The sequence below is a fragment of the Glycine max genome, chromosome 12, assembly GCF_000004515.6.
Source record: "Glycine max cultivar Williams 82 chromosome 12, Glycine_max_v4.0, whole genome shotgun sequence".
NCBI classification, from domain to species: Eukaryota; Viridiplantae; Streptophyta; class Magnoliopsida; order Fabales; family Fabaceae; genus Glycine; species Glycine max.
Window position 1 is genome coordinate 14,501,386 of NC_038248.2, and position 15,174 is coordinate 14,516,559.

Genomic DNA, 15,174 nt, shown 5'->3' on the forward strand with positions numbered 1-15,174 from the left:
GAGCCTTGATTCTACACACACTCCAACAGTAGTAAGTAGAGATGATTTACATATTGAAGAATAAACAATAAAAAAAATTCAAGATGTTTAAATCAAGATTGTTCGACCATACCAATTGGGTAAGCTACAATCTTTTAATGAAAGCAAGTAATTACTTTTGAAATTTCTCATTTTAAAAAAATAATTTTGATGTATTGGAACAACTCATGCATACATCACTTATTTTTATTTTTTTCAATACAAACCACTTTAAATATAATAATAAATTTCTACAGTGATCCAACTTTCTTTTGTTGCTTCTAAGGCATCCCACCAATAATATTTTTTATCTCAAAGTAATATTTTTATGAGTCACAAACAACTTAAAATAATTATATATGTTATTTTTAATTAATTTAATAATGTAAAATAATGTTGTTTTAGCTAGCAACTGTGCCAAGGAAGCAACAACCCGTTTATACATGACTACAAAAGCAGTTTGCTTTGATAGTAATATTGCTTCCACGTACAATACCCATTCTGAATGTGTTGTAACGTTACAAACATTGTTTTTGATGTCATGTATACAAATTTTCATGTATGCAACATAATTTTTTTTTCTTTGGTTAAGGTGAAATTTCAATTTTTGGATATGCTGTACAGCATGTACGTATGTGAAATTTCTGACCAAAGACTATAATGATGGCGACCTGCATGTCCATGTTAACTTAATAGAGTTCTCTAATGGAAATTGACATCGGACTCACCTAGCCAATTTGTTCACTGATTACTTTTCAAACAATGTATCGTGCATAAAAATCTACCAAATGAACATCATTGTTTTGATGACTAATTATATTATTTGTTTTAGCATGGTCAGAATACTAGGGGCCTTAGACATGTTTAGTAGTACTATTGTGTCTGCTATAGTATATAGCCTAGCCCAAATATTATAAAGAATCTTTATCATTGTTTATTAATAAATTTAAGGGAATTCTTATATATAGAGAGGATTGAGTCACGTGCAATAAGATTGTGATGGTCTCACAATGTTTTTGTTCTGGTATAACTTGTAGTCTTTCACTGCTCCTTGTATTTCGACGAATTTCAGCGAGTATCAAAAACCATTTATGATGATTTGGATGAAGACAAAGCGTATGTTGTGACACTTACCGAAGGAAGAATATTCTAGTATCATGATTCAAGATTCTCCTATAAAAGATTATTTTAAAATGGGAGATACTTTGATACCTCTAAAAACAATCCATTGTATAAAAAAGATAAAATATAGAAAACTCAGAAACAATCCTTAACCTTCTAAAGATTTGCTACGAAAATATAGTCCATGGGCTGTGTGCATCAGTTACGTGTATTTTTGGTCTTTTGTTTAAATATTTGCCTTAACCTTTTGACACGCAAAATTCTATTTGGGTGTAAGGCTTCAAATTAATAAACAATCGAATATGTATTATAATGGTTTAAATATCAAATTGATCCTTATAAATTAATATTTTTTTAATTTATGCAAGTTTATTTTTTTAATAATTTTTATAAATTGATATTTTTCCAATTTTAATCATGGTCTATTTCCTTTAAAAAATAGTTGACATGAGAAAGAGGGTGGCTTGGCCGTATCACACTAGCCAACCCTTGTTACGTCATCAACCGTACATACAATGGCATCAAAGAATTAAAAATGAAAAAAAATAGAACTTAAAAAAAATACAATAACTAGAAGTAAAAAATAAAACCTTTATAATGACTAAAAAAAAACTTACGGGAGACTAAAAAAATAATAAAGAGAATTTATTGGAATTAAAATTGAAAAAAAACTTATAAGATGAAAAAAAAAATACATGGACAGAAACAAAAAATGATATATTTGTAATCACAGACAAATATTTAAGTCTTAAATATCACATATAAATTTAATTTAAGATTAATATAAATAAAATAAATAAGAATAAATTAATTAAATTTATATATGATAAAATATCTTTAAAGTTGTACATATTCTTCATAGTCAAAGATTCTTATATCTTCACATGCTGACGAGGACAGCCTCCTGGCCGTCATAGAGGTGACAAAAGTTGCGAATGAGCTTGACCTTGTAGAGGGAGTCCACGGCGATCTCCATGTGCCGCATCAGGGCCATATCATGGAAGAAGAGCTCCAAGGAGAAGGTGTGCTGCATCATGCGACTTTGAAGTCGTAATATTAAAAAAAAAACTTTTGTAAAATAAAAAAATTACACTGAAGTCGTAAATAATTGGAAAAATTGTAAATTTGGTTCCCTACTTTATCTTCAGTTTCAGATTTGGTCCCCCAGTAATTTAATTCACAAAATTGATTATCCTATTTTGTAAAATCGTGCACTGTTGGTCCCCCAGGCTATAATTGGACGTTGACCGTTAACAAGTGATGTTGACTGCCACATGTCACATTCTTATTGGATGATGACTGTCACGTGTCATGTTCTGATTGGATGTCAACTCCATAAAAGATGAAATGCATTGTTGTTTTCATTGACTAATCAGAACATGAAACATGACAGTCATCATCCAATAAGAACGTGACACGTGATAGTCAACATCACTTGTTAACGGTCAACGTCCAATTGTGGCATGGGGGATCAACATTGTATGATTTTACAAAATAGGAGAACCAAATTCATGAATTAAATTACTGGGGGACCAAATCCGAAACTGGAGATAAACTGGAGGACCAAAAATGCAATTTTGCCTAAATAATTTTACAACTTCCATTTTTTTTTATAAAAAAAATAGGTTACGACTTTAAAGTCGTAGAATAAAAAAAATTACACAGAAGTCGTAACAGGTGATACAACTTACCCCCTTTAGGTAAATAATTCAAAAACAACCCCCATTTAGAAAAAATGAAAAAAAATACCCCTTTTCAGTAAAAAGGCTGATAATTTTCAACCCCTCACCTTGACTTGTGGGCATGGAGATGGAGATGCAATAGAATTTTTGAAACTCCCATTGGTCCCTTAATTATGTTTACTATATCAACCATCTATTTCCGGGGTAGAATTTTGCTTATTTTATGCACAAATGCCACTTGCATGTAAGCCCCATGATTTTGATCATGTGGCCATACTTTGACTAGTTAGGGTATGTGTTCACGTATTTTGAAACAAATGTGTGACTCTCCTCTTGATCACATAATAGAGAAACTTATGAAAGACTTTCTCGTAATGTCTTAGGCTTTACTGTCTCTTGCTTTTGGAATTCATACTTTATAAAAAAAATGATTTAATTTGCTAGATATTTTTACTATTATTTTTTGCATTAGTTAATTTTAATATGACGATTGTCTTTTTTTGCAACACATAAATATTTGAAAACAAGAATATGCACAACTTTAAGTGACACATTTGTAGATACAAACAAATTCTTTTTTCATTTTCAGACATTTGAAATTCTTTTTATTTTTAGTTCTTGTAATTATGTTTTTATTTTTAGTTTTAGTTTCTGTGAATTCATTTTTTTTTCATTTTTCATCTCTCTAAATTGTTAACATAACATTATTGTTAACATGAGGTTGATGATGTGTCACTTTTGCTAATATGATATCAACTATGTGACATTATGTTAACATAACATGTGATGATATTATTTTTTTCATATGTGACATACAATGATGTCAACATGACATTAAGATGATATCATATCCTCATTAACGACTCTTGTAGTAATAGTTGACGACAATCACTAAAATTAAAAATGTCAATGTATAGGAACTAAAATTGAAAAAAATAAATTTTTAGGAACCAAAATTAAAAAGCACCAATTTACATGAACCATTTTGATATGTAAGCCTTTTGTTTTCGCTCAATCTTTGAATTTTTTTTATACTTGTTCTTAGTTCATGAATTTTGCATACGGACATAATCCATCTGCTAATATTTGCTAACATCAGCCCTATGAATACACTATTCAACTACTGGTTTTACTTGCTACAAAGGGTTTCACTACAAAAAAAAAAAATGTCATTTACCTACTGAGACTTTTAACTATAGACATATATTAGTGTAGGTAAAATTAAAAAATTACTTTTACCTACACATATTTAATATGGGTAAAACTTAGAGATATATACCTACAATTATTTGATATAGGTAAAACTAAATACTTTAACTACAATACTCAATGTAGATATATAAACTATTTTAAAACTTATACATATAATTATTTGATGTAGGTAAAATCTTATAAAAATGTATCAACATTGAAACTTATACCTACGGCTACAATTATTTAGTGTAGGTAAAAACCATAAAACTTATACCTATGGTTGATGGGTGTAGGTAAAATCTAAAAAAAAGCCTTTGATGTAATATTCTCTTACTATCTATTTAAAGTTGTTTTTATGTGTTCATTGCTTCTATCTGTATTTATTTCTTGCATGCTTATGGCTTGATCATCCATTTGTATGTAAAGTTAGGATTTTTAGTATTGGGAAGTGCTTTGAACCCTTATAACTTGATAAAGCAGGCTAGAAAACTATATGTCTAGGGACAAAGTGCAGTGATTTAGTTTCTATTATGTTGTAATCTTAATGCAACTTGTTTAGACTAAGTTTGTTGAGGAATTAAGGATGAAGTTTAAATAGAGTTAGACTCATTCACTCGAGGGATCTTGGTTTGGGTAATTTATTTTTCAGCATAAGAATACTAAGACAACGTTAAATAGAGAAAAAACATTTAACAACATCAAAGTAAGTTCAGTAAAATGGCCTAACGTTTTTACTTGACTGTTTTTACCTTTCACTCTTAGATATTTTAATCTGTAGTTAATTAGAATTTTAGACAAAAACCCCTTTTATCATTTACTTGCTTTACATAAATGTCTGCTCATTGAACGCACATTTTCTGAATGAAACAAGTTCCCTGTGATTTGATACTCGGTTCTTACCTTTTTATATTACTTGTGCAACCCAGTACACTTGCTGATTAGCATCGCAGAGGAGAGCAGAACATTATGCACATAGAAAAGAACGTGTGTGATAACATGATTGAGACATTGTTACAATTAGAAGGTAAGTCAAAGGACAATGATAAGACACATTATGATCTTGTTGATATGAATTAGAAGCCAATTACACCCAAAGATGCATCCAAGTAAAAAGGCAAACAATATTTTCCTAGAGCTTGCTACCAAATAACTTCAAAGGAGAAAAAACATTTTTGGAAGTTCTCAAAACAATAAAAGTTCTAGATGAATATTTTTTCTAATATTTCAGGATGTGTGCAAGTGAAGAACACAAAATATTTGGTCTAAAAAATTATGATTGTCATCTTTTAATGCAAGAGTTTCTTCATATATCTATAAAAGGTTGTTTGCTAGACAAAGTGAGTTTTGCTATATCCAATCTTTGTTGTTTCTTCAAGGAGTTGTGTGGCAAGGTACTTAATGAGTGTAATTTAAAGCACTTAGAGCATCAAGTAGCTCAAATATTATGCCAATCAGAATAGATTTTTCCTCCATCTTTTTTCATTGTAATGATACATTTGGCAATCCATTAGGCACATGAAGCAAGAGTTGGAGGTCCTGTACATTATCAATTGATGTATCCTATTGAAAGGTATGAATAATTTTTAATCATTTTAAAACATTCTAGAGTTATAAAGTAAAATGATATTATCTTAATTTGTAATACAAACTTTTCTTTTTAGGTTCCTTTTGACTCTAAAGTCATTCGTTCGTAATCGACCATATCCAAAATCATATATTGTAGAAGGATATTTAGCTCATGAATGCTTGATATTTTGGTCAAGATATCTATCTGGGGTGGAGACTCATTTTAATCGATCTACTTGAAATGATGATTCATGTTTTGTGGAAAATGTAAGTGTTTTAAATCCTAGAGCACGACCATTGGGGAGAAAGAAACAAGTTGGATTCAATGTGAAGAAGAGAAAAAAAGCTTCTCGAATTTCCTTTGATAAAAAAACATAGGTGCAAGCACATAGATGTGTGCTTTTCAATAGCAACAACACTGATCTATTTCAAAAGTAATACAATTTCTTTCATGTTTATATTTATTTATTGAAATTTTGTATAATATCTTTCTATTAATTCTAATGCTTACTTTTTCTATCCCTTTTTTACATAGAGCACATACTGATCTTATCAAGAGACAAAATGGTCAACTATTTTCATATGAAGTTGACAAAATTCATAGTAAAGAATTTCCAGATTGGTTTTGTGAACGAGTAAGTTTAGGAAGCATCAATAATATTAAATTTTGCATTAATTTAAAATTTTAACCATTTGAAATAAATTTGTGATAGGTTGCTCGAGTGGAAGAGCAAGACACCACTTTAATGACAAATGCTATCAAGTGGTTAACTTGTGATCCACTAGAAATAGTGAGAAGATATAGTAGATACATTGTTAATGAAATTAGATTTCATAAAAAGACATGTGAAAGGTGCTTGAAGACTCAAAACAATGACATTGTTGTAATTGTTAAGACATTAAGTTATGCTGGTTCAAGAGATAAAAACCCAAAGAAAGGAGAAATCAACTACTATGGTGCACTAACATATATAATTCAATTGGATTATTCAGGAATATATAAGGTTGTACTTTTCAAGTGTGATTGGGTTGATATAAATAAGGGTTGCAAAATTGATAATTTCGATATGACATCAGTGAATTTTAATTATTTGCAACATATAGGGAATGTTATATGTGATGACCCATTTGTTTTTGCTTCTGAAGCTAAAAAAGTATTCTAATGCGGAGAATAAAACACTAAATGATTGACTTGTTGCCATGCATGCTAAAATCAAATATGTATATGATATGAGCGATGAACAATCCAATGGCATAGATCAAGGGAATGAACAAGAGAGTAAAACACAAAATAATTGCTTGTTTTTCTATCGAAATTTATTTGGTTGTTTCCTTAGTTGTTTGATTTTTGGTAATTGGAGATTGGTGAGAAAAAGAAGCTTAAAAGCAATCTAAATTCGCATTTCAGTCACACCACTTATTACTACTTTATTTTTCTTTTATTTTTGGCATGGTGATTAAGAAATTCATAGCCAATAATGTAGCTATATCTAATTTTTATTTTATTATTTGGACTGATTTATTCAACATACTATGTGAAAGCGTAAAAAGTTGAATATCATTCAAAGCAATGGTCAATCACAAGCAAAAGAACAATCAATTGAAAGCTCTAATGAAGCCAACCGAAATAACAACTCTATAATTGAAGAAAACACACAATTTGAAGGAGGTATAAAGATTTTATTAACTTAATTTCTTTATTTTACATTGAATTGTTTTTAACACAATTATTTATTAACTAAATCAACAACCATAAACAGAAAAACACATATAAGAAGAAAATCATGTTGAGTCTCATACTTCTCTTGGAAGTACAAGTGAAAGTTCAACTACAGGTAAGTTATAATTTTTTTATCTTTCTAACAATGCAAGTATATACACTTTTCTATATATATATATATATATATATATATATATATATATATATATATATATATATATTTGATAAATGTCATATCCATGAATGATTTAGGTGAAAAGAGGACTAGAGGTTATACATATATATTTTTAATATCTAATGATGATTTTTGTCCGTAGGTATGGATCATTTTTCTTGTAGTATTTGTTTGAGTAAACTTTTCTATAAGGGCTTATAAGATAATAAAATAAAAAAAAAATAAACTTCTCTATAAACTAAAATTAATTTATGCATAAATTTAACAGATGTTTTTGGAAAAAACTAATATATGAGAACCTCTACAAATTAACTTATACATAAAATAATTTTAAGTTTTAACTTATGGAGAAGCTTATTTCACTTTTCTAATATTTTCTTCTCCTAAGCACTCTCCTCTTCTATTTTTTCTTCTTTGATTGTTTGGCTTAAAAAAATGAAATTCACTGCTTTCCTAAAAGTCTATTTCTCAGGTTCCATTGTTGCTCATTTCGGCAACACATATCCCTGCACGGCTGGTTAATTAGTTTGAATTAGTTATGCTGAAGTCAACAATTCAAATGGAAATAGCTGAAACAGAGAAATTTCATCACATTGAATTTAGCCTTCTTTTATTTATCCCTGTATTTACTACAAATCATCTGTATTATTTTTACAGTAATTAGTGTTGCAGAATATACAATGGTGGATTGTTAAATGAGAAATAAACTTATGAGAGGCTATGGATGAATTAATTACATGGGACATGATGCTATAGCTATAGAAGGTGTAGGAAGGACTGTGGGGAAAATACTGGTCACTAGTCCTTGGTGGAGGCTGTCTCTGGAAGTTTAAATGTGGGAGGCTTATCAACACCTCTTCTTGAGTATTCCCTCCATCTTCTAGCGGCAGCAGCAGCCCTTTTTGCTCTTTCTTTGATTTCCTCCTCTGCATAATGGTTATCATTTGAAAGATTGCAAACAATGAAAATGTTTTACACTATTATCTAATCATAGATAGTTATATCGTTAAAAATAATTAACTTTTGTAATAATTACCTTAAAAGTTTTATATAGTGTAATTTCTGATTGACTAATAGTGTAAAAATCTTTTTAAACTTTTAACAATTACCACAACCAAATAATCAGGCTTACTGAAGCATACTATTGATGTGGATTCAAAATTTGTTAATAGCTACTAGAGGCTAGAAATTGCAAATTTAAATCCTCTATATCAAGGAATGGCAGAAATAAAGTTCTAAAGTAAAACAATTGGAAAAAGGAAAACATTGGCAGATGAAAACTATAATATCCAACATTTTTTAGAAATCTTTTGTGTTCTCACATGCAATACCTGAACTTAAGTCTTTTGGTTTGCCCCATAGATTGTTCCAGAACATATCTGTTTTATCAGAACCCTTCTCCTTCATCATTCTCAATTTTGCTTGTTCCTGCAAGACACTCTCATCAATGTTTAGTCATACGCATAACATGTTTTGTGCCGTGAAACTAACAAACAGGTACAAAATTTCTACCCAATAAAGAGACATTGAAGCTGGTGTGAATTTTTTTTGTCAAAATGAAGATTCACATTAGTTTGAGACATCCCTCATGATTGTAAAATTAAGTAGTTGCTTTGTCCGTGTTTAAGCAGCTTGGTCTAAACTTTAAGAACTAAATTTTTTCCAAAATGGTTTTGTATTATTCCGTAAATATTGCATTATCTTAAACTGCAAGCAGATGTCCTCTCATCAAAATCAAGGACCAATGAGAAATCTTAAATGTTTTAGACAGGAAACTTGCACATATTAAGAGTGAACTACTCTTTTGGTCAGAAAGATTGGGTTGAGTTCAGTTTGGTTTCTCAACAACTGGGGACATAAATTTAGTCCTTGAAAGATAAGAAGTGACATGGTGGCATTGTGTCAATGACATAAGGACATACATGATGTCACTTTCTATCTTTCAAGGACTAAATTAATGTCATTCAAATTTTTAGGAGACCAAACTAATGTCAACCCAATTTTTCAGTGATCAAAATGGTACTTTGCTTTGACTTTTAATACCTTAAGAACCTATACAGCTATACGTTTTCCAGAGATTAGTAGGACAAACCATGATAATTCCCATACAATTAACTGCATGTAAATGACAGATTCCCCAACTAAAGTATGAAAAAAATTATGAATGAGAATATAAGAGTTGTTACCAAGACTTTTGCCTGCCTCTTTTCCCATCGGGAACTTGCCTGTCATTATTAGTTGGTTGGATCATGTTAGAGGAGACGACACATAAATACTACATACATGCAAAAACATTAAAATTTTAGGCATGCTGATTAGAAGATTTTCTCTGAAATAAGCCTGAAACTTATGTGCCAAGAACACTAGAATGGAACAAGCATAGTGCTACTATGAAACATTTTGACGAAGTGCTTTCAAAATCCATGTTATCATGACTTTTTAACTATTATTTCCAGTCAGAAAGAAGAAGCTTCCAAATTCAAGGTCTTGGAGGTATGCAGTAGGAAATGCAGAATATGATGATATCAACCGTATTTTATACTAAGTCCGGGTCATTAACCCCCAAGACATATACACAAATGTAGTTAAAAAATCGGAAGGAAATATCTGAACATTTAAATAACCCAGTAGTCTGAGTTATTCTTACCATTCTGAAAACATCAGTTCCTGCTGATCCCATTCCAGAAAGCATTAGGGCAACCTGCTCATATTTAAGATGCTCAGTAGATATATTAATGGTATACAAAAAGCTTAACTAGATAGAATTATAATGTATACCATTTGTAGAAGGAAAACTACCTTACTTTAGCCCATTGGTTATCTAAAAGACAAACTTCATTCTAAAAAAGAAAAAGACTATTACTATGAGAGACCCAAAGTTCCATGTTTTTTTTGAAAAAAAAATCATATCTAGTTAAATTGATGCTATACTAAAAATGATCAGAAACAATCAAGAAATATCACAGTTTGAAAACTAGCCATATGCTGCTTGGTTAAATCTGTTTCTCATTTATCAGTAGTCATCTAACAGAAAAAAAAGTGACCACATTATGTTAGGAATAGAGATTATAAAGAAATGATCCAGAAGAAATAGACTTCTGCAACTTTGGCCTTACATTGACTCTTTCTACGCGGCGCATTTCATCTTCAAGCAATGATAGCTGTGCAGCTGATGTCCAATGAATGCAGTCCACAGGGCTAAAATGCCAAAATTAGTCAAATTAATTTCTGAAATCTCCATTAGTCTATTCACTTCACAAACAATGCTTTTGTCATACCAATGGTTCAAAAACTCAAGTGTGCAACAGCTCCAGTTAAAAATATAGATTGTATTGAAGAAAGAAACCTATATTAATCTATGATAAAACAACAAGCCGAAGTTTTTAACTTCTTTTTTTATTTTTGGGTTTCTAGATATTTGACTCCCATCTCAACAGACGTCTCTGCATGCTAGAAATCAAAGGCTTAAAAAATTGTACATCATAACCATCAATATTAACACAAAAAAGGATTAAAAAAATAATTACAGTAGCCGAAGAAACATGCTAATTAAGGAGGGTTCTTAATGTGGAATTAAAATCATTTGAGTTAACCCTTGGCTGATTTGAGACATTTGGTATGCAGTTGGCAAAGGGTGTATGAATAACATAAATATGAGCCAGCATGACTTCATGAAAATTCAATTGATTATAGTTATCCATAACACTCTTATGACAATGAATAACCAATATACTTATGTAATGCAACCCATAACTAAACCCCCGGTGTCCCTGGTAAAACGCAGGGCCAAAGACCTTAGAACAATTTAATCCTAATCATAAATAATAAAATGGAAAATGTACGAAAAGGAATTTTATAAAACAACAGTGACACTTAAGGCAATGTCATCACCACAAAAAATATATCAGTGACACTTAGAAGCATAACATGGTCACCGTCAGACAATATTAAACAGCGGAAAACGAGTTTAATTAAACTTCTATTATGCTAAAAATTAAATACATCAATGGAAACTATGGATAGAAAATGGGTGATTAGAGTGATGCTTATAGATATACCAACTATCAATAGCCTGTTGAACTAATTCAGGCTTCCCGCATTGGCTGTACACTCTGGCTCTTCCAAATTCTTCTTCTATTCCAAACACATCACAGGCTACATTGGCACAATTTTTGCAACCTGTTCAAGGATTTGAAGTACAATTACATAACATGCCGTGGAAGTGTTCTAGTTGAGGATCTAATAAATACATTTAAGCAACAACATCTAGGCCTATCAAGGCACAAATCATGTCAATTAAAAATATAGCATTGCAAATTTTAGCTGTCAACGTTGTCTCTTTGGCATTACCAACTCTAGGTAGATTCATAACGGTTTTTTCTATAAAGGAAGTGCTATTAGATAGAACCATCATTCTTTTTCCAAAAGAGGTGAAAGATGGTGACATCAAGAGTGCTTGACAAGATCATACTATAAGATAACATTATAGTTTTCATTAGAGTGAGAGAAAGTACCTATGCAGCTAAATTCATCAACAAAAACATGATCCTTTGGACTAGAATCGTCCAGAAAAGGATTGATTGAAGTCAAAGAATACCCATGAATGTCATCATAAATCATGCGCTGAATGGGATCACTTAGCACCTGCACTGCAACAATCAATTTACTATATATAAAAATAAAAACCCAACAAAACTTGAATAACATTTTTCACAAGCTTTAAAATTTATAATATCCAAAATGAAACCCACCCCATAGACTTCATTGATGAACGTGCAGAAATTGGTTGCCTCAGGATCATTGTCACTCAAGTCTGGGTGGCAAGCTTTCATGCAATTGTAGTAGGCCTTCTTGATCTGCGCTGGAGTGGCATCTGGAAGCTGGTGAAATGGAACAACCAATCATTAGTGATTAGACATACACTATGATACTAATATATACCTTGATAATGTTCTCTCATGTCCCTCAATTATAGCATTATTTTAACTGCCACAATTACTCTAGATATAACTTTCATATTAGTTATTTTAAAAAAATGATAATTTTCTATCATATAACAATCCATAATCTGAGAATAAGTAAAAAAGTTTGAAAGTATTAGGTATTCTAATAAAATTCTTCATTTTTACATTAAGGTCATAAGTGCGAGAATTGTGTGAAAATTAGTAAGGGTCATATAGTGGAAAATTTTAGTAGTTTTCAGTTTTCACAATATCCTAAGATTCATTGCAATACAGAATAAATATAATGGCTTATACATCTCACGTAATTTATCATCTTGGATTTCCCTACTATCTCTAAAGCTACTCAAATGAGAAAATCCCACCATAAATGTAATTACGCTACCCTTTTGAATATCAACCAAAACATGGATGAAAGTTCTAAAAGTTGTACAAAACTAATAAAACGCATATTTTTATTCATTCCGCAAGACTTCAACTTATTATTATGATTCTTCTTTTACCATGCCTGAATATTTTTAGCGGGAATTAGTAAGCAGAGAAAAAATCAGAGTGTGATTGATACATTACCAGACCCAAAACTGCATAGTAGTCATCTGCAACAGTGTCACTCGTAGAAAATGATTTTTCCTCAGCAGCAACTCTTACCCTGCCACACCCTCTTCGTTTGCCATTGTGTGTTACAAAGTTCGAAAGAGTTGCAGTCTTTGGTAGTATCCTCCATGAGCTTATGGAACTTAAATTCGATTTGAGAGGCTCTGTGTACACTGGAGACAATAACTGTGCCATTCAAATGGCCAATTCCCGTGAAAATAATTTTGTGTAGGTGAAAGTTGAATTGAAGTGTTGAAATGAGATATGAAATGACATAAAAAAATAAAATAAAATAAAATTATTGATAATCTTTTGAATGGAAAATTGTAAGTTCAAAATTTTAAGGACGAAGAAATTTCGGCCCAGAATATCAAGGGGGTGTTGATGACGTGGCAGCGTGACATCCAATTACATCCAAAGAATCTGGACGAACGTAAGATGAATCTAGGAGAGTGAGGAGAACGAGGCAAAGTGTGTTTTACATGAGAGTGGCACGTGTCATCTTGTGCACACATGCTGCATCGTGTTGCCATTACAAGATCAATGCCACGGATATTTTTATTTACATTTTTAATTCCCCCCTGTATCCTTAATTTGAACTTGTTAAATGTTGTTGGTCACTGGCAAATTACACTTTATGGTTGGTTTGGTAAGAGAAAAAATAAAAGGAAAAAATAAAGAGAAAAGAAAATAGATTAACAAAGTATTTTTTTTTTGTTTGGTTAGAGAGAAAACTAAAAAAATAGAAGGAATAATTGACTTGAAGAATTTTTTTTTCTTTCTTCTGTTTTCGATTCAATTCAAATTTTAAACTTTTTTTTCCTTTCATATTTTTCCTTCCATCCAACTAAATGGTCCATAAAACAAGTTCAAGTTTAGTATTAAGAGATCTAGCTCGTACTCTAGTAGTATAGGCGAGTGAGTTATTCTAAATCTTATGTTATCTGTTTTTAATTTTTATGATTAAGCTTGTTAATAATGGTGAATGATTATGAAAAGTCTTCCAACGATGTTTTAGCTTTTTCTATTATTTCAATACTATAAACAACTAATTTTAAGTATTTTATTATTTTACTATTATTTTAAAAATTAAATAATATTTTATATACATTTATTATCAGCTTCAATTTAAATTTTTATCTACAATATTTTTTCATATTTTAAGGTCACAAAACTGATAATAAACATTAAATTGCGAGTTAGTTTCATGATAACGAGAGGATAGTTTCATTTTTGTTGAAGGATTTGATGTATTAAGCTATTCTTATATAATTATTTTCATTATTTATCCCGTATTTGATTCAGTGTAAATGCTTTTCTTTTGAGTTTATTGTTTGTTTCTGGATTGATCATCCATAATCATGATTCTATTCAAATGTCATTGAAAAATACTTCTAAGACTAAAAATTAAGATGGCATCTAATGAATGTTATATCCAAAGATGAAACCCGAAAAAATAGTTAAGAAGCAAAAATTTATCATGTTAATAAGCAAAATTAATAACGATTAATTTATACTATCAACAAGTGTTAGAGGCGCAAGCAACTCAGATTAGTGAGTGAGAATTGAGAAATGAAGTGTAGAAGGGTCATGCTAAAACTTTAAAGATTATTATTTGGCTTAAATATATTTTTGATTTTTTCATATATATATATATATATTTGTTTTTGACATCTAGTCCCTAATATTTTTTTTCTTTGAATCGGGCTCCTAATATTTTAACAATTTTGTTTGATGTCTTTGTTGTTAATCGAAATTCGTTAACTGCTTATATGACTGTTAACGGGCACCGGGCATATTAGCATGCAAAGTGTGTTGTCATGTGTACTTGCTGTTGAGTGAGACTACACGTAGGAAAAAAAAATTAATTTTTTTAATTCAAAACGACACCATTTGAGTGTTATCTCTCTTCCCTAGAAAACCTAACTCTTTCTCTACACCTCCTTCTTCCTATTTTCTACAAGTTCTTCACACACCACTGCCACGAATGTTTCATTGTTATGGCCGGACAAGACAAATCAAACAAACCGTGCCATGAAGCTAGTTAGGAATAGAACTACTAACCTGGGGAGGAAACAATTTTTCTTTAAAACGAATTATCATGTTGCTTGTATCTTACTAACACAATTCTGCATCAAAATC

General features: G+C 30.5%; 1 protein-coding gene across 1 annotated transcript; it reads right to left on the reverse strand.

The window, feature by feature from the left end:
* Positions 1–8,060: 8,060 nt before the first annotated feature.
* Positions 8,061–13,486, reverse strand: LOC100812547 (chaperone protein dnaJ C76, chloroplastic). Its single transcript, XM_003539956.5, has 9 exons — positions 13,009–13,486; positions 12,229–12,357; positions 11,992–12,121; positions 11,536–11,656; positions 10,594–10,675; positions 10,125–10,178; positions 9,664–9,702; positions 8,809–8,905; positions 8,061–8,403 (listed from the first exon to the last, which is right to left on the reverse strand). Exons 1-9 carry the CDS (start codon positions 13,225–13,227, stop codon positions 8,276–8,278), a joined length of 999 nt encoding a protein of 332 aa, XP_003540004.1. The 5' UTR covers positions 13,228–13,486; the 3' UTR covers positions 8,061–8,275.
* Positions 13,487–15,174: the final 1,688 nt, after the last annotated feature.

Excerpts from the sequence above, each read along its gene's own strand:
- LOC100812547 (XM_003539956.5), bottom strand. The coding sequence starts at position 13,227 with ATGGCACAGTTATTGTCTCCAGTGTACACAGAGCCTCTCAAATCGAAT. Across the intron at positions 12,358-13,008 it reads ACTATGCAGTTTTGGGTCTG|CTTCCAGATGCCACTCCAGC; the intron begins GTAATGTATCAA and ends CCATTTCACCAG. Across the intron at positions 9,703-10,124 it reads GAACTGATGTTTTCAGAATG|GCAAGTTCCCGATGGGAAAA; the intron begins GTAAGAATAACT and ends TAATAATGACAG.